This window comes from Bos mutus, chromosome 21, assembly GCF_027580195.1.
Source record: "Bos mutus isolate GX-2022 chromosome 21, NWIPB_WYAK_1.1, whole genome shotgun sequence".
In the NCBI taxonomy this organism is placed as follows: Eukaryota; Metazoa; Chordata; class Mammalia; order Artiodactyla; family Bovidae; genus Bos; species Bos mutus.
The window spans coordinates 22,618,767-22,638,132 of NC_091637.1; the positions used below are offsets into that span (position 1 = coordinate 22,618,767).

Consider the following 19,366-nt stretch of genomic DNA (forward strand, 5'->3'; position numbering starts at 1 on the left):
CATCTTCACCTGCATCATCAACACCTCCCTGTACCTGCATCAGCCGGCCCTGGAGTGGTGTGTGGCCGTGTAGTCCATCTGCTTCATCCCAGCAGCCCTGGCCATCCTGCTGAACCTGGGCAAATGGCAATGCAGGCTGCCCAGCCTGTATCCCATTTTTCAGCTTGTGCTCAGCCTGCTCTCCGTCCTCCTCTATGTCAGTGCTTGGTCCTCTGGCTGCTCTACCAGTTCAATGAGCAATTTGGCAGACAGCCCCACTGGTCCAGTGATATGGGCTGCATCAATGGGCTCAACTATGACATGTGCTTCTGGGACCAGCGACTGGCTGTGGCCATCCTGACAGCCATCAACCTGCTGGTTTACGCGTCTGACCTGGTGTACTGGGCTCGCGAGGTTTCTGTAGGGACTGAGGACCAGCCCAGGGTTCCTGACCCCCCTGCTCACAGGAGGTATCCTCACCCGAGCTCTGTCGGCCCCTGATGTCCTCTTCCTGGCTCTCCTCTCTCCTTGCTCACGTACTTCTCCACTCATCTCACTCTCTTTCTGTTTCCTTCCCTTCTGCTCTGTCTCAGAGACAAGGGACTCTGCTCTCAGGAGGCTCGAGGCACCTACCCGGGAGCCAGACATCGACTGCCAATCCGTGTGACCCTTGTCTGTGTCACTGTCCTGTGGAAAAGTCTCTAGGAAGACTGATGGGCCGAGGAGATTAAGGCCAGGCTCCAATCAGTCCCTCCCTAGGGTCTGGACCCTCTCTGTCATGTTCTGGCTGGCTTGCCAACTGGAAGTGGTCTGGCTGGGATGGGAACTCGGCCACAGGACCTCTGGGTGGGGCACTAGAGCCAGACCAGGACACACGGGAGCCAGGAGATGAATCCTGGACCCAGAGAAGAGGAAAGGGGCTCAGCATTTACTGAGGTTCTGTTCCCTGCTGGGGCTTCCTTGGTGGCTCAGATGGTAAAGAATCTGCCTGCAAAGCAGGAGACTCATGTTTTATCCCTGGGTTGGGAAGATCTTCCGGAGAAGGAAATGGCTTCCCACTCTAGTACTCTTGCCTGGACAATTCCATGGACAGAGGGAGCCTGTGGGGGCTGCAGTCTGTGGGGTCGCAGCGTCAAACACGACTGAGCAATTAACGCTTTTTTTTCCCGCTTATGACTTGCTGAGCTTTGCAGGGAGACAGACCTGTATTCAAATCTGGACTCTGACAGGAAGTAACTGTGTAAACTTGAGCAAAAAACATAACACAGTCTCTGAGCCTCAGAATCATCATCTGTACAATGGGGATGACAATAATAATATCCCTGAAGATGAATGAAATGGAGGTGATGTCGCCAGGTCACTCTGTTGGTGCTGAAAAACATATTGGCCACTCTGTCCCTTTGGGTCTAAGGTACAAATCAAACCCAGGCAGATTTTAAGGTCCTAAACCCACATGACTGGGTTCAAATCCCAGCTCTGACACCTAAACCTCTGTAAAGGTGATCGGTTGACCTCTCTGTGCCTGTGAAAATGGGGACTGAGAACGTAGTTCAGGGGCTGCTGGGAGGAACAAATGAATCCACAGCAGAGCTCGACCTGCAGTGAGCACGACACATACGACCTCTTGTAACTGTTGTGTCCACAGCAGCCCCGCTGCAGCCCAAGTCCTCAGGGCCCCTTTCTCAGCCGACAGAACCTGTGACCTGTCACCCGAGGTCTCTTCTGGAGCCAGGCTGGGCTGGTGAGGTTTGCCCAGTTGGTCTTTTCTGGGTCTCCTTCTGACCAGGATTGGAGAAGTGGTGGGGCTGGGGGAGCTTAGTTCAAGCCCATCTCCTCACCCCCCACTCCAACCAGCATCTGATTCCATAAATCCCTCAATTGCTTGGCCCATCAGCCCAAACCACTGCCCCCAGTAACACTCCCATTGCTAGTGTGGAACCACTTCTTATGCAAAACCCTTAAAAGAAAGCCTGGTGTTCTTTCTGCTACTTCGGGCAGGAAATGCTTCTTGAATAGTCTGTTCCTGGAACTTGTCAGAGGCTGGCAGGACCCCAGAACCCTCCATCATCTCTCGGACCCTCTGCTCCTCTCTCACAGGTTTTGGCTCCCCCATTTTCTACTCCCCGATCACATGTACTCTGATCCAGCTTTGTTCATGTGTCAACCACAATGTGCTTAAATATAGGCACATAAGGACCTCGTCTTCTAGTATCTTCAAACAAATAGGATGGCTCAGCCACCAGCCCATTAGTAGGAAGTTGTTACTTTTGTATTGAAACAAGTCTGATATGTTAAGAGTATATTATTATGGGGTATTATAAAAAGGAATACAATATCCCACATTTACTTTCATGGAAAACACGAGGCTTCAAAGATAAACTCTAGAATATAGATCCACAAAGCAGAGCTGTCTTGTCCTTTGTTCACTGAAGTTTTCCCAGTGCTGAGAAGAAGGCCTGGTACGTTGCAGGAGTTTATTGAATAAGTATTAACAGCGAGCTTACGACCTCAGGCTCCTTCCTGCCTGGACCTCCTGACCGGGATACATTCCATCCCTTCTGCCTTTAGGGGAAATGTTTGAGAATCAGTGATTCCTTTGTTTTCTCTTTTAATTCTCCCAACTTTCCCATGGCCTTTTATGATGAACATCTCCAGGGAGAACAATTGAGAACCTGAACTTCCCCCCACCTCATATTTGAGGATGTCCCCATCGTGTGAATCTTGATGAGAAACTGGGCCTCACCCTCAATAAGAAACTCGAAAGGTCAGGTAAATATTTGACCTGCCGCCATGTGAAGTCTGGACACACACCTAAGGAGCAGGTGATACACAGACACCAGGTCAGATCGGATTCCTATTGCTGCGGCCTGAGTAGCATCCAGAGTCTGCTGCCAGGGGCCATGGTGCCTGGACCAGCTGCCCTTGCCTGTGCCCCAGCTGCCCAGCACCCCTCCTTCCTGGTCTAAGCCTGCTCTCAGGCCCGTCTCTCCCTAATAATTCTCTAGCAGCCTTCTAGGACAGTTGTTCTCTGCCTAAGTTGCTAGAGGTGTTTTCTGCAGGATGCAAACAAGAATCTTCTCCTTTAAAAACTGGTGCTATCTGTAAAGCAATTATCCTTTAATAAAAAATAAATAAATTTTTAAAAACTGGTGCTATTATCTCCATTTTCTGGATGAGGAAACTGAGGCTCAGAGTGACGTTGCCTGAACAGGACTACTATGTTCCAGGCTGAGTTCTGGTCTCCGTTCAGGGTTGGGGTGTGTGTAGACATGTAGCAGGAAAGGCCTTGAGATGACCAAGAGGAACTGGAAGTAATTCTCAGTGACTGGAGGGAGGGAGGTGATGAAGCTGGAGAGGTAGAAAGGGGTGCAAACATACAGGGCTTTGCAGGTGACATTGTGCGGTTTGAGGGAGCAAAGAAAAGCGGTCAAAGGTAACTTAGTTTGAGTTCAGCCCAGGCCGACTTTGAGGGAAAGAATGGAAATAGAGGAAGCAGTGAGAAGCTCATGAGGGGGCACAGGTGAGAGGGCTGGATGGATCTGGACCAAGATCAAGTGGATGCTCTAGAGAGGAGGAAGAGTGTGTGTGTGTGTGTGTGTGTGTGTGTGTGTATTCAAAGTATTTTGTGAAGCACATCTGTGAAGGTGGTGCCGTCAACTGAGATGGGAAAGACAAGGAAGGATCTGTGTGTGTTGGCGCTAGGGGGGTTCAGGAGATGGGACCAGACATGGTGAGTGTGAGGCGTCCTGAGACATCCAGAGGGAGAGATCCGGAGGCAGTTGCATATGATTCAGGGTCTCTGTAGAGATCAGTCTGGAGGCCAGAATTGGGGAGTTATCATCATACAGCCAATTCACTTCACTCAGCTCCAATGAATCAGAATCTCATGGTGAGGGTGGGTCACATCCATAGAGTGGCTGACCTCCACCACCAAATCAGAATCTCTTTTTCACCTGTTTTAGGTCACATTTCCACCCACTGACCTGACCATTCCAACCACCTTTAAAATAAAGCTGCAGCCTTTGACCACCTCATCCCATTGGAAAAGACTCTGATTGGGAGTGGATTGGGGCAGGAGGAGAAGGGGGCTGACAGAGGATGAGATGGCTTTTTCCACTCGATGGACGTGAGTTGTTTGAACCCTTTGATGGATAGTATTGCTGTGATTCACCAAGAGTCGGACACTGACCTGACTGAACTGAACTGACCTGATATTACACATTGGTTCTCAGATTTTCCATCTTGTGTTCTAGAGGATAAGCTCCATGAGGGAGGAACTACTGGTTATCTTCTCTGCTCTCTGTCCAGTGTCTAGAAAACTGCCGGGCACACACTTGGTGCACAGGCATATTTGTCAACTGAGTGGAATCTTAAAGTCATCGGACTGGATGAGGACGAGAAGGAGTGAGGGTGGGTAGCTAGGCATCGGGCCTCTTTTTCCCGATAGAAGGGAGTTTATAGTACATCTCCCCTTTAAAAAAAAAAAAAAAAATTCTGGAGGTCACTGATTCCCCAATGGCAAGAGTCCTGAAGCAGAGAATTTGGATCCCTGGGCCCCACCTGATGCTCAGCCTCACACTGGCTGCCTAGAGGGCATCTTAAAGGAATTTGGGATAACTTCCACCCCCAACCAATCTCTGGAGAATCAAAAAAGGAGCTGGTGAAGAACCCCAGGGACTTGAAGACACAACCACGAACGTAGGGCTGGCTGATGCTGATACTGGTGGGGGCTGCTGATGAAGGTGATGATGAGCCAGTCAGCATAGTTCTCTGGCCTCCTGAGCAGGCCTGGGAAGGCTGGCTTGAACCAGACCATGCCTCCAGGCTGGATATGATGCAGAACGCTTCAATGGCATAGAGTACAGCAGCCACGAAGGCGAATGCAGTGGCAGTGATGACCCTGTTTTGGGTGGAGCCTGGAGGCAAGAACTTGATGTAGGTGGTGCCAAAGATGATGGACGTTGAGAGGCAGGAAATGGAGAAGTAAAAGGAGTGGGTGCAGAGAAAGCTGTCCCAGGAGAAGGGGAGGCAGGACCAGAGCCCACAAAACTCCCCTATGAAGATGGTGAGGGTCACGGTGAAGCAGATGCACCAATTCAACATGCACCAGTTAATTACGTCCCCCTTCAGAGTGTCCTCACTGGCCCCCAGCGAGAAGGGCACACTGGTGGAGAGCAGATGCCCCAAGTGGAGGAAGAAGCCCACGATGGGCTTGGTGCCCAGGCCTGAGGGTGGGCACATGGTGATCATGGTGGTCAGACAGGTCACCGGCATCAGTTTGTAACCTTGCTTGTTTCTCAACCAAAGGCTTATGAATACTTAAACAGAGTTTGATGTTTTCTGTTTTCAGTTTTGCTTTGCCATTTAAGCTCTGTTTCTGCCTCCGTTCTTTTTTCTCTAGAAACCACTGACCCCTCGAACTGATATGCTGATCTGAACAAAGTAAGGACCACATGTTCTCAGCACAGAAAGGCTCCTGGTGGTTACTGTAAAGTTCCCCAAAATAGAAGCACAGCGCACCCCCGGCATGCAGCCTGCAGCCGTTTCCTATTCCCTCCTTGTATAAATCCCGGCTGAGCCTTGCCTTGCTGGGAGTTGATTCTTCTGGGCAGTAAAACACCTTCTTGCCGGCTTCCTTAAGATAAAGCTACTTTGCTTAAACCCAAGACTTAGCTCTCTGTATTGGCTTCTTCAGCGACAAGCAGCTGGGCCTGACTTGGGGGACAATGTTGAGTGTCCAGGCAGGAGTCAGGTCCCCAAGTCTCCAGCCCCTCCCTTTCTTCCTAGAGCAAGGAGCAGAGTGCCACTGGGAAGACAGGGTGGAGTACCATCTATTCCCAGGAAGATCTATAGGTCTTTTCCAGCAGCTGCCGAACTTGCTAGTTTCAGGAACTTGCCCTGCCCCTCCCCAGGCCTTGCTCACAGGGTGCTTTCTCTTTCTGTTAAGAGAAGGAAACTGGCCTCTGAAGGAGCACCGAGCTCTTGACTGAGTGAGTAGAGGGGTGTGGGTCCCAGGAGCCCCCTTCCCACCTGTTTGTGTGTATTCTTTGCTCTTTGGAACTTTGGGGCCAGTTGGACACTGCAGAAGTGGGAAATGTCTTGTTTGTGAACTCTCTTCCCAAGGAAGAATTGCTTGTTTGTTTGAAATCTGTTCTCTGGGGAGGGACCTACATCCATCCCTTCTACAAGTCCACTGGGATCTTGGCAGAATTGCTTGTTTGTTTAAATCTGTTCTGTCTAAGCTCGGAAATGAATTGTGAGGAGACACATGGGCAAGGGATTTTTATTGGGAAACATCCCAGAGAGCAGGAGGGTACAGGAGAACAGCTCACATGGCACCCATTTTGGTGATGGGATTATGGTTGTCCAAATCTTCTGATTCAGAGTCCTTCCTGGTGGTGCCCCACCTTGTTCAGCCAGGATGGATGCCAGAAAGGATTGTGAAAGGTGGTCAGACACATGCTGTCTCCTTTCGACCTTTCCTGAACCCTTCCGGTTGGTGGTGGCTTCTTAGTTCCGTGTTTCTTACCGGGACCTCCTGTATAAGTTTTGGTTACAGGGTTCCTGAAGGGTGGGTGGTTGTGTCAGTGTGCTTCCCCTAACAGTATGACCTGTAATCAAGAAAAAAATGGTTTTCTACTTTTAAATTATTCTTCAGAACATTGTTCATGCATGGATCTCTAAGTTATTCCAGTATTTTGCAGTTGGAGCTCTTTTGTCAAGATCTGGTAAGTGGGAGGGAACTCCAAACTCAGGTCTTCCATTACTCCATAGTAAGTATTCTTCCAACAAGGGCACTAAATTAAAGGCAAAAAGGAAAGGAAACTGTGAAAAGCCTGCCGCGTTTACAGAGGAGTCTGCAGGCAAGGGAGGGAGAAGAGGGGTTCAGCTTTTAGGGAACTGAATCCAGCCCCAGCTCTGTGGTTCCAGTCCTGATGCCCGAGGCAGGCGCTGCCTGGGCATCTGCGCCCCCCTTCCCCCAACTCCAGTCCCCGGAAGGAGGAGGGGTTCTAGTGTGTTGGAGGGACACAGCCTTAGCGTCACCACAGTCTGAGGAAGAAAGGAGGTCTGAAGCAGTCTCTCCTTTTAAGACGGGTCAGATCACTTGATTTGGCCAGAGTTTGTCCCCTGGGGTGGGGGTGGGGTGGGGGCGTGCCAGGGGTGGATTTCCACTGAGACGATTCCCTGCAGGAGCTTTCAGTGCAGGAGAAGAGTCAGTGGCTGACCCTTCATACAATCTTTTTCTCACCTCAGACCTACTAAACTGGAAAAAAACAAATCCTCCAAGTTGATCCACAAAAAAAGGTGGAAATGTTCATTAGTATTTTTTTCAAACCACCGTCCAACATGGGCTGATGCACAGACGTGAGCGATGATTGTGTTCACAGTGGAGGAGCGGCACCTCGTCCCAGGCAAAGCCCAGCACTCATCTCTCGGTGTTTGGCTTCTTGAGGGATGACGGACAAGCCAGAGTTCAGTAACATGGGACAAGCTAAAGGGCCTCCAGAAGCTAAAAGACGCAAAGAGGGACCCTCCCCTGGGGCATCAGGGACAGAGCAGCCCTGCTGACACCTTGTTTCAAAACGCTGACCTCCAGAACTGTGAGAGAACAGGTGTCTGCTGTTTTAAGCTGCCAGGCTTGTGATAATTTGTTGCAGATCTAGGAAACCAGATTTAATTTCCAGAAATGAAAAATATATTCTTTGTCATATTTTTAAGAAAATTTCTCAGAAAAACTTGCTGACCTCCTGCCCTAGAGCATGGTGGTCACTTGGATCCCAGGATCCTTTGTCACATCCTATGTCCCGTGTCTGAGACTCACAGGGGAGGGTCCACTGATGCCCAAGGAGCCAGGAGGGAAGGAAATAAGGGGATGGAGAGCACTAGGATCCCTGGAGAGGACCAGCTGCACCTGTCTGGGGTGGTGCAAAAGCAAGATGCTCTGGGAACACGTGGTCTCATGTTGACAAAACAGGAAAAAAGATACAGATATTCCCTACAAACATGTATGCATGTATGCACAAACATGTATGCTTGTGTGTACACACATGTCTACACGTGATTTTACAGCATTTGAAATGTATTGAAGGCTGAGGTTGAGGTTGAGGACATGGATGCTCCCTGGATGGAGGGGTGGATGCTCCTGTGAGCAGGCAGGAAGCTTGGCCATGCCGAAGACGGGAAACCAGTCACAGGAGAGATGATCATAGTCCTGCTTTATGTCAGTTATACATGAGAATGAGAGAAATATAGAAAATACTAAACAGAGATGAGGATGGAAAACAATATAAAGAAAAGAGGCTAGCAGCTGCTTGTCTCCAGCAACACCACTGCCAAGGGAACCAAACCAGGTGACACTGTATCTCCTGAGGCTTGAAAAGGAGCTGTAATCCGAATTGTCACGTGAAATTAAAACAATGTGCAGCCACCAAACACTCAGGGAAGAAATAGTAATGCTAGTGATTCACATCATTTTTTTCATGAAAACACTGATGGAAACTGTGATGGAAACTGAACACATCAAGAGTCCACCTGCAGTGCAAACTGGTTTGCAGCCCCTGATCTGCAGCAAATCAAGCTGCATGTGCTGATGTCCAGAGCCAGGGCCTTCTGGGTCCTCTGTGAGGGGGGTGGGGAGGTAGCTGGCACAGATTGAGGGTTCCATGTGACAGGCCTTCTGATGAACCCGTCACATGCTGTTATTCATTTAATTGACACAAAGTAGGTATAGAGACATTGAACAGAAGGGGAAACTGAGGTTCTATTGAGTAGCTTGCCATGATCATCCAGCTATGAAGGCTCTACTCCTTGTCACTCTGAGTGTCCATCTCATCTCACCCTTCTCTGCCCTTCTCGCACCTCCTCTTTCCTTCCTCTATTCTGGCCATGACCTTCCCAGCTCACTGTCTTCCAGTCCACATGCCTGGCTGCCGGGCAGGCAGGGCTCAGCCACATCGGCTGTGCTCTGACGGGGGCACCACGTCCAGGCTCACAGATTAGAGTGGACGAGGGGCTGCTGGGAGACTCAGATAAACTTCCACTTCCTGCTTTCCAGGGCACAGGCCTGACCCAGGGTCACGCGGTTGGAACCCCCATGCCTCCTCTTCTCCATATCCTCTCTCTGATGCATTCAATGGATTCAAAGCATTCAAGTTGTCTCTTATCTTAGGTGGAATTTCAGGGTGAGTTCAAGTAATTAAACTGGGATCAAACTGGGGTACACAGAGCATGACACTCCCTCCCTCCCTCACCCCAGTAACCCTTCCCCACCCTGGCAGTGCCCACTAGGAGGCCAGCAGGCTCCAGGGCTCCCCTGCAATGGGGCTCAAGGAGCTTTGTGAGTCCAGGGAGGTTCTCAGGTTTGCTCTCTGTTTCTCTTTCCAGCCTCAGCTTGTCCCAGGGTTTATTATCAGCAAAGGCAACAAGGCCCCTGATGGCAGGAAGCTGGCTGGGGCTCAGGCTCCTGGCCCTTCAGCCCTGGGGGCCTCTCAGCAAATAGTCCCTTGGAAACAGGGCGGCTGTCCCCGCGGAGGGGGCGGGCTGGGAGGGGCCTCATTCCCCCCAATACTGGACCCTGGAGGAGCCCCTGTGGGAGCAGGACTGCAGCCCTGGCTGGTGGGACTGTCTTGGGCGGTGACCTGGGCAATTCCATGGTCTCGAAGGTCCCTGCCACGTGTCCCTGTCACAGCCCTGAAACCCCTTCAGGCCCCTGTTCTCCTGTCTCAGTTCCAGTCCTGGCCCCTCCTCCATGGGAAGGTTGGCTCCATTCCTGCATCCCTTCTGGGTCAGAAGACCCCTACTGGGCTGCCTCAGGGCCCCAGGGACCCTAGGATCCCCCCAGTCATCTCCACTCTACCCCACCCCCACCCCAGTCCGGGGTGCATTCTCAGGGTCACCCCCTCCCAGGGTAACTGCAGGGGCCTCCTCTTTCAACTCCTGCCCTTAAAAAGGGGTGATCATCCGTCCATCCCCACTCCCTCCCTGGATGCCCTGAAAGACTATACATCAACCTCAGACACAGCATCCATGTTCATTTCCAATCCCTTTTTCCCAGCTTGGAAGCTGCTAAGCAGTCTCCCAGGCCAGGAGAATCCTGCTCAGGTAGGGCTTCTAGATCTTTCCAGGACTCCCACCTGGATGGCAGCCCTGGAGCCCAACACTATGTTAATCTATTCTGTGGTTCCTCAATGTCACCCCACCTTGGAGTCATGCTGGGTCGCGGTCTCCCTTCCTCAATAAGGAAGTGTCACATGTGAAGGCAAAATGGGGGGAGGGGATTCATAACAGTCCCTACTCCCATATCATCCTGTCCCCATGGGCTTGCTCTCACCCCGTGGCTCCTCTCTGTTCACCCCTGAAGCTGCCCTCCTCTGGGTGGGGCTGTGTCCCCTCAGACGGCAGCTCCTTCTAGTGATGCTGCGGGGAGGAGAGGCCAGGACACGTGTGCCTTCAGGTTGCTGTAAAAGGAGGCCGTGGCCCTGACGATGTCTCCTGTGTCCCAGAGCCCTGAGTTTTGGTCCTGGGATCCCACCCACGGGCCTGGTTGACCTGCTGGGCTATAGAACAAAGTGCTCAAACCCATGGCTTTTTAATTTTTATCTTGGATTTCCACTGCTCCACTTTCAACCTTAGGGAAGGCACTTGACTCCTGGTTTTCCCATCTGTAGAACAGGGTTAGCACAACAATAAACAGTTCCTTTCTGAAAATCTTTGGGGTCAGATATTCTCCAGAATTCAGAATTTTTCAGTTTTGACAGGTGACATGATACATATTCTCTATAGGACATGACACCCCACTGGGGTCTGAAAGCACTTTGGGATCAAACACATTACTGTTTCAGCAAATGGACTTTTGAACATTTACACTAAGTGAAATAAGAAAGAAGGAAGAAAGTTTAGTCCTCAGTCATGTCCTACTCTTTGTGACCCCATGGACCATAGCCTACCAGGCTCCTCCATCCATGGGATTTTCCAGGCAAGAGTACTGGAGTGGGTTGCCATTTCCTTCTCCAGAGGATCCTCCCGACCCAGGGATCAAACCCTGGGTCTCCCACATTGTAGGCAGACGCTTTACCGTCTGAGCCATCAGGGAAGTCCATACAAAACTATAAATGATCTCCTGCCTGTTCAGCTCAGAATTGGTTACCAAACAATTTTTTTTAATTGTTTTTCTAATTTGAAGGTTTGTGATTGTAGAAAAAGACCACAGTATACTGTATTTCTGTAGATATTGATGCGCAGCAAAAAGACATAAAAATGTTGGTGGTTTGAGGCCAGATCCAACTCATTTGTGAGATGAGACAAGTCTCCTGACAAGGCCAAAGGTGATGGGTGGGGACAGTCATTCTGGAGCAGCTGTGCTCTTACCTGAGTGTCTGAGCCACTGGTTCAAACTCCACAGATCCCGAGCCTCAGCCCTCATAGGGCCTGACCCTTTTCTGATCATCTCACTTAATCTACCTTCAGATCTGGATCTTTCTCTGATGAGTCCTAAGTGAAGACCACTCCATACTGGTGACTCTAACCTGCCAGACCTTCACAACACCATGTCTACCAGACGGATAATTCCTGAGGAAGATGATGTGGACACACTGTGCTGCTTCCTCCGCCTCCCGCAGGTGATCTCCATGTGTGTGGCCTTCTCCCTGGTGGCCAGCATGGGCAACGAGAGGGGGGCTATAGGTAACTGGTGCCTAGCCATCTGGTGCCTCTGTTTCTCCCTGTGACCGTCTTCATCTCTATGTTCGAGTGCTTTTACTACGACCGGATACTTCCTTTTTTCTGGTACAAATTACCCATCACCTATGCCTGCTATGCGACCCTTTTCTGCCTCTTGACCTCCATCATCTACCCCATCTTCTACGTCCAGTACCTGCCTTATGGTCCTTCCCGAGACCGGGCCATCGCTGCCTCTGCATTCTCCTGCATCGCGTGTGTGCTCTATGCCATAGATGTGGCCTACACATGGAAACACTATAAGTTGAAGAACATCCCCTGCTATGTGCACACATTACCAGGCCTGCTAAAGATTCTGGAGAGCGTTGTGGCCTGTGTCATCTTCGTCTTCATCAGCAACACCTCCCTGTACCTGCACCAGCCGGCCCTGAAGTGGTGCGTGGTCGTGTACTCCATCTGCTTCGTCCAGGTAGCCGTGGCCATGCTGCTGAAGCTGAGTGGCTGGGAGAACAGACTGCCCCTCCGGCTCCCCATTTTCCATCTGGGGCAGACCGTGCTCTCATTCCTCCTCTATGTCAGTGCCATGGTCCTCTGGCCACTCTACCAGTTTGACGAGAAGTTAGGTGGACAACCCCACTGGTACACTGATACGAGCTGCATTGATGAGCTTACCGACTATGGCTGCGTCTGGGACCAGCGACTGGCTGTGGCCATCCTGACAGCCATCAACCTGCTGATGTATGTGGCCGACCTGGTGTACTGGACCCGCCAGGTTTTGTAGGGACTGAGCACCAGCCCAGCACCCCTTATCCCCTCCACTCACAGGGAGTGTATTTGCAGAGCTCTGTTGAACCCTGATGCCCTCTTCCTGGTTCCCTCTCTCCCTCCTCACGCCCTTCCCGTTCATCCCGCTCTCTTTTCTGTTTCCTTCTCTCCATCTGCTCTGTCTCCTTCCTATTTTCCTTGGCTGCCCATGTCCTATTTTGCTTCTTTCTCATCTTTTTACATTTGCTGCTTTTTGCCCCTTTTCTGGTCATCCTTGGTTTTCTCGTCTCCTACATCCTGACCACCTCTCCCCATTTTCCTTCTTCTGATCTATCAGGACCTGAGACTCCTTCCTTCTCTGTCTACCGCCCCTCCCACCTCCTAAGGTGCTGACTCCACAGCACACAGCCCTCTGTGCAGCTGTTCACACCCTGGGCCTCGGGAGGGGCCTCATTGCCAAAGTGTGTCTGTCCCCCGGGTGCCTTAGTTGCTGTGTGTTTCTGGGGTGGGAGTGATGGTGGGTAGCTAGGCATCGGGCCTCCTTTCTCCCAATAGAAGGCAGTGGATAGCGCACCTCCCCTTTAAGTAAAAAAAACATTCTGGAGGTCACTGATTCCCAATGGGCGAGAGTCCTGAAGCAGAGATTTTGGATCCCAGGGCCCAGCCTGATGCTCAGCCTCACCTGAGATTGGCTCCAAAATTCTTCCGAGCTTACTCAACACTGGCTGCCTAGAGGGCATCTTGAAGGAATTTTGGATGACTTCCACCCCCAACCAGTCTCTGGAATATCGAAAAAGAAGCTGGTGAAGAACCCCAGGGACTTGCAGACACCTGGCTGCAGTGTTGGTGAGGGGCAGTGATGGCCTCCTGCCTCAGTGATCACAACTGCAGGTCCTGCCTCTGCAGGGAGAAGAGCATGGTCACTGCAGCCTTATGTGATGCTAGCCTCAGATTATTTTTTCCTTTCTTTTTCTGTCTTCTGGTCAGGAGGCCAATAATTATTGGGTGACTTGTTCCTAAAGAGAAAGTTTCTTTTCAGAATTTCTTAGGCAGGTGGTTTGGGGGTGGGTGTGGGGTGGTTGTTGCTGCCTCCATTGCCAAAGGAATTGCATTGCTTGAGTGTGAGAAACACACGTGTGTGTGTTTCTGTGTACCTGTTGCTTTCTGCTGCTGCTTCCTGAGTTTCTGGAATCAGGTAAAATAAACATAGAATTAAAATTTTTTTTCTAGATCTTTTTGTTTCCATCAGCCTCTGCTGTCAATCATCAGGAAAAGACTTGTACTCTTTCTCACACACATAGTGTTCTTTTTAATCTCAGTATAAAGATAAAGAGCGTCGTCAATGGCTCAGCAGTAAAGAATCCATGGGCAATGCAGGAGACAATGCAAGAGATGCCAGTTTGCTCCTTGGGTAAGGTAGATCCTCTGGAGAAAGGCATGGCCACCCAGTCCAGTACACTTGCCTGGAGAATCCCATGGACAGCAGAGCCAGGTGGGCTACAGTCCATGGGGTCACTAAGAGTTGGACATGACAGAAGCCACTTGGCATGCATATAAAGATGAAAGGGAAAAAAGCAAAGAAACAAAAAGCCCAAAACAAAATCCACATATTCTAATACCCCAAATTGACCTAGAACTCAAAAGAGCCCTAGTCAGTTTTCACCCTCACCCAAATCTATGTTTTTGAGAATCACTCCCACTGACTCTCCACCTCCATCTGGACCAGAGCCTGGGGATGTGGCCCAGCCTGTGAGGCAAGAGGTTGGGCCCCACCCCAATGTCAACATCCTGCCCGCTACCTCTTAAAGGGGCCATGACAGCACCTCAAGGCCTCTCTTTAAAGATGTGTACTGGTGTGGATGTTCAGTGCACCTGTGTGTGTACATGTGTGTGTGCTCATGTCAGTCAGTCAGTTCAGTCGCTCAGTCGTGTCCGACTCTTTGCAACCCCATGAATCACAGCACACCAGGCCTCCCTGTCCATCACCAACTCCCGGAGTTTACCAAACTCATTTCCATTGAGTCAGTGATGCCATCTAACCATCTCATCCTCTGTCGTCCCCTTCCCTTCCTGCCTTCAATCTTTCCCAGCATCAGGGTCTTTTCAAATGAGTCAGCTCTTCACATCAGGTGGCCAAAATATTGGAGTTTCAGCTTCTACATCAGTCCTGCCAATGAACACCCAGGACTGATTTCCTTTAGGATGGACTGGTTGGATCTCCTTACACTTCAAGGGACTCTCAAGAGTCTTCTCCAACACCACAGTTCAAAAGCATCAATTCTTCGGTGCTCAGCTTTCTTTATAGTGCAACTCTCACATCCATACATGACCACTGGAAAAACCATAGCCTTGACTAGACGGACCTTTGTTGACAAAGTAATGTCTCTGCTTTTTAATATGAGGTCTAGGTTGGTCATAACTTTCCAAGGAGCAAGCATCTTTTAATATCATGGCTGCAATCACCATCTGCAGTGATTTTGGAGCTCCAAAATATAAAGTCAGCCACTCTTTCCACTATTTCCCCATCTATTTGCCATGAAGTGATGGGACCGGATGCCATGATCTTAGTTTTCTGAATGTTGAGCTTTAAGCCAACTTTTTCACGCTCCTCTTTCATTTTCATCAAGAGGCTCTTTAGTTCTTCTTCACTTTCTGCCATAAGGGTAGTGTCATCTGCATATCTGAGGTATTGCTATTTCTCCCGGCAATCTTGATTTCAGCTTGCTTCCTCCAGCCCAGCGTTTCTCATGACATACTCTGCATAAAAGTTCATATGCAACCCTGCAATGACACCAACAGCCCTATATAGTAACTGGTGATGAGAAATGCACCACAAGCCTTCTTCTCCTGTTTGCAGCCACAAAGCCTCAACCCCAGCATCCTAACATCACCAGGGCCAGAGGGGCCAGACAAGCAGAGCTGTGGGGGAGGGGAAGGGAGTGACCCCACTGCTGCCCCTCACTCCTGTACTGGGGTGAAGTGTGTGATCCTCACCCAGGGGCTGGATGGATGGAAGGGAAGGACTTCCAGGAGGTGGTCCCTGTGGCAGGAAAATCTTAAGCAACAATGAAATAAAATTCCTATTTTAAGACAAAACAAGAAAAATTTAAATTGAACATTTTGGGTCTGTCTGTTTCAGATTCTTCCCTCTCCTCTAGTGTGCATATTTCATCTGCATTATGCCTTAACCAGACCTCTTCAAGGGAAGAAATACCCATTTCACCACAAGGGTGACATTTTCTAGAGGAAGCCATGTAACTCCTTAGAAGATAGCACTGCTAACTTACTTAGGACCTGATTAATGTCTCTAGCTGTATTACTTGTGTTCTGCTTATTTTAAGGATTCATGCCTTATTTCTTGTATTAACAGATGTGTGATTAAGAATGTGATGAAAAATTAATGGTGACTAGGCCTCTTGAAATGATTCATATAATGTATATAGTTTATAAGATCCAGGATTGTAATGCAGTGACTATTCCCATATGGCTCTGTGGTAACGAACCTGCCTGTTAATGCAGGAGACTTGGGTTTGATTCCTAGGTCTGGAAGATGCCCTGGAGAAGGAAATGGCAACGCACTCCAGTATTCTTGCCTGGAAAACCCTATGGACCGAGGAGGCTGGCGGGCTACAGTCCATTGGTCTCAAAGAGTCAGAGACGACTTAGAGTCTAAACCACAACAACAGCTACAGATATGGGAATAAGCAACAGGAAGGAACCATTTGCTCAGGACTTGGGCCCAGACCACCTTTTTCTGGGAGCCTTTTTGTCCTCATTCAGTCCGATGACTTTAAGATTCCACTCATCAATAAATATTCTTGTTCCCCAAGTGTGCATGTGCCAGGCCCTATTCTAGACACTGGATAGAGAGCAGAAAACAGAACCAAGAGTTCTGGCCTCATGGAGCTTGCACTCTAGTACAGGAGACGTGCACATCAATACATAACATCAGTCAGTGGGCTATTAATGCCATGATAAAGGGAACACAGGTAAGAAGGGTTATTGGAGTGCCTGTTGGTGGGCAGGGGGCAAGGCTGCTCCATGGATGTGACGTTTAAGAAGAAACTGAAAGAAGAGTGTAGGCGAGGGAGGACAGCTCCCCAGTTCCTGTCTCCCGGCTGATCTCTACTGGGATCCAGAGTCATATACACCTGCCTCCTGATCTCCCCCTTCAGATGTCTCGGGACACGTCACACTCCGTATGTCCAGTCCCACCTCTTCAATCCCCCACTCCCAACACACGCTGATCCTTCCTCATGTTTCCATCTCAGTCAATGGCACCACCTTCCCAGATGCTCTTCACAATATGCTCCTGAACCCACCCACTCTTCTTCATCTCTAGACCACCTGGTCCAGATCCATCCATCCCCTCACCTGTACTCCTGCCATAAGCTTCTAGATGCTTCCTCTATTTCCATCCTTTCCCTCAAAGACTGGTTTGGAGTAAAGTCAAAGTACGATACTCTGAAGATTTCTGTTTGCTCCCTTAGGATGGAACACAGACTCCACAACATCACCCACCTGCAAAGCCCTGCAAGATCAGACCCCTTTCTACCTCTCCAGCCTCCTCCCTTGCCTCCAGCCACTGACAACTGTTTCTAGTTCTCTTGGTCATCTCAGAGCCTTTCACCTTATATGTCTACACACCACTCGCAACCCTGAACTGAGACCTGAGTTCAGCCAGGCTCACAGTAGTCCTGTGCTCAGTCTATGCTACTCTAGGTCTCAGTTTGCTCATCCAGAAAATGGAGATAACAGCTCCTGCTTTTAGTCATAAAGGCTGTTAACTGCACCCTCCAGAGAACATCTCTGGCAGCATAATCAGCGAACAACTGTACTAGAAGGATACTGGATAGCTTGGAGAACTGCTAGAGAGGGACCAGCCTGAGAACGGGCTCAGACCAGAAATGAGGGTGCTGGACAGCCAGCTCACAGCCAAGGGCACTTGGTCCAGGCACCGTGGCCACTGGAAGCACACTGGATGCTCTGTAGGCCCTGCAGAAGGAATTCTGGTCTGTCTTTGTTTCTGTGTATACCTGTTCTTGTGTGTCCAGGCCCCAGTTGTGGGACAGGTCCAATACTTACCTGGCCTTTTCTTTCTTGAGGCTTCCCTGATGGCTCAGACAGTAAAGCATCTGCCTGCAATGTGGGAGACTTGGGTTCGATCCCTGGATCATGAAGATACTCTGGAGAAGGAAATGGCAACCCACTCTAGTATCCTTGCCTGGAAATCCCCATGGACGGTGGAGCCTGGGATGCTATAGTCCATGGGGTCACAAAGAGTTGGCCACGACTGAGCGACTGCACTTTCCTTTCCTTTTCTTTCTTATTGAGGGTCAGGCCCAGTCTCTCCCCAGGTTGCACACATTATGGGATTCTCCTCAAATATGCTGATGAGGTCAGGTCCTCAGTGATTTCCCTCCTTGGAGATATCCATCACAGAAGGTCAAGTGTTGTTAGGAGGATTAAATGGGACAAAACATGACTCAGAGATTCTCAAATATTCCCCCAAAAGGCAGAAGGGATGGAATGCATCCCAGTTGGTAGGTCCAGGCTACAGTCTGAGCTGTAAGCACTTGTATTCATTTCAGAAACATTTGCCATGGGCCAACAGGGCAGGTATTGACATAAAAGTTAAGAGAGGTGTCACACACAGCACACACTGCAGGTTAACCTCTGTTCTGGATGTTTTGTTCCTCCCAGCAGCCCATGAACTATGCACTCAGTGTCCCCATTATCACAGACACACAGTGGGTAACTAGACCAAGATCACACAATTAGGAAGTGGCAGAGCTGGGATTTGAACCCAGTCATGTGGGTGCAGGATCTTGTACTCGGATTGTCATTAATTTGTACCTTGTATTTCACAAAGATAAAACAGCCAATATTTTTTAGCACCAACAGTCCAACACCTCCTTGGTGGCTCACTAGGTAAAGAATCCACATAGAATGTGGGAGACCTGGGTTGGATCCCTGGGTCGGAAAGATCCCCTGAAGGAGGTCATGACAAGAATCAGGACCAGGTATAACTGTGGAGACAACCGTGGACACTGGATCTGTCTCTCCCTCTGGGTTTCCATTTCCTCCTTCACTGCTTGGGATCAGTCCCTTCGTTCTCTCCCAGCAGAAGGAACATTGCTTTCCCTAAAGGAAACACGAACTCCCCAGTCAGGGCAAGAGTATATTCCGGCTGCTGAGCTGGACTCTGAAGAAGTGGAAAGTCAAGAATGTGCAGGAATAAGTGAGTCTGGGACACCTCAAACTGTAGGGGCACCTGGAAGCGATTTGGGTTTTTGACAAAAATCACTGGAGAGTTGGACGGACCCATGGAAAGTGACTGAGGAAACTCATGTTATGAAAGAGAAACACGTTCACCACCAAGCAGAGCTTGTGGGGAAGGAGGGTCTGTGTAATGAGGAAGCATGTGACCAATAAACAGGACCTAGCAGCCAAGAGGAAACAAGCAGAGAGGGTGGACAGAGGGGAGGGAGCCGGCTGCCATCGCCACATCTGAGTCTCCAAGACTGGCAAGTTCAGGGGCCCCGGGAAGAGGGGGGCTTGGAAGGACCAGAGGTCTCTGGCACCCCTCCTCCCTCTAGCAGATTTGTCCATGGGGATTCTCCAGGCAAGAATACTGGAGTGGGTTGCCACGCCCTCCTCCAGAGGATCTTCCCAACCCAGGGATCGAATCCAGGTCTCCCGCATTGCAGGCAGATTCTTTACCCTCTGAGCCACCAGAAAGCCCTCTCCATTTGTTTCTGTATTAATTTCCACCAAGGTTTGGGAGGCATCTTTGACCATTTTGTCTCAGAATGCTAGGAATGCTCATTTCCAGGTCAGGTGAGGATTTCTTTGATATACCACTCAAATGCTATTACTTATCTAGCCCTGGGAATAGCAGCCAAAGGCCTGTAGATCACCTGTCTCACTAGCCTGTCAGTTTCTG

At 49.9% G+C, this 19,366-nt stretch overlaps 1 protein-coding gene across 1 annotated transcript; it reads left to right on the plus strand.

Moving 5' to 3' along the window:
- Positions 1-5,867: 5,867 nt before the first annotated feature.
- Positions 5,868-16,409, plus strand: LOC106700607 (myeloid-associated differentiation marker-like). Its single transcript, XM_070358378.1, is given in 3 exon segments — positions 5,868-5,969; positions 11,446-11,699; positions 11,702-16,409. Coding segments are annotated over 2 exon segments (909 nt in total). The 5' UTR covers positions 5,868-5,969; positions 11,446-11,525; the 3' UTR covers positions 12,437-16,409.
- The last annotated feature ends 2,957 nt before the right edge of the window (positions 16,410-19,366 follow it).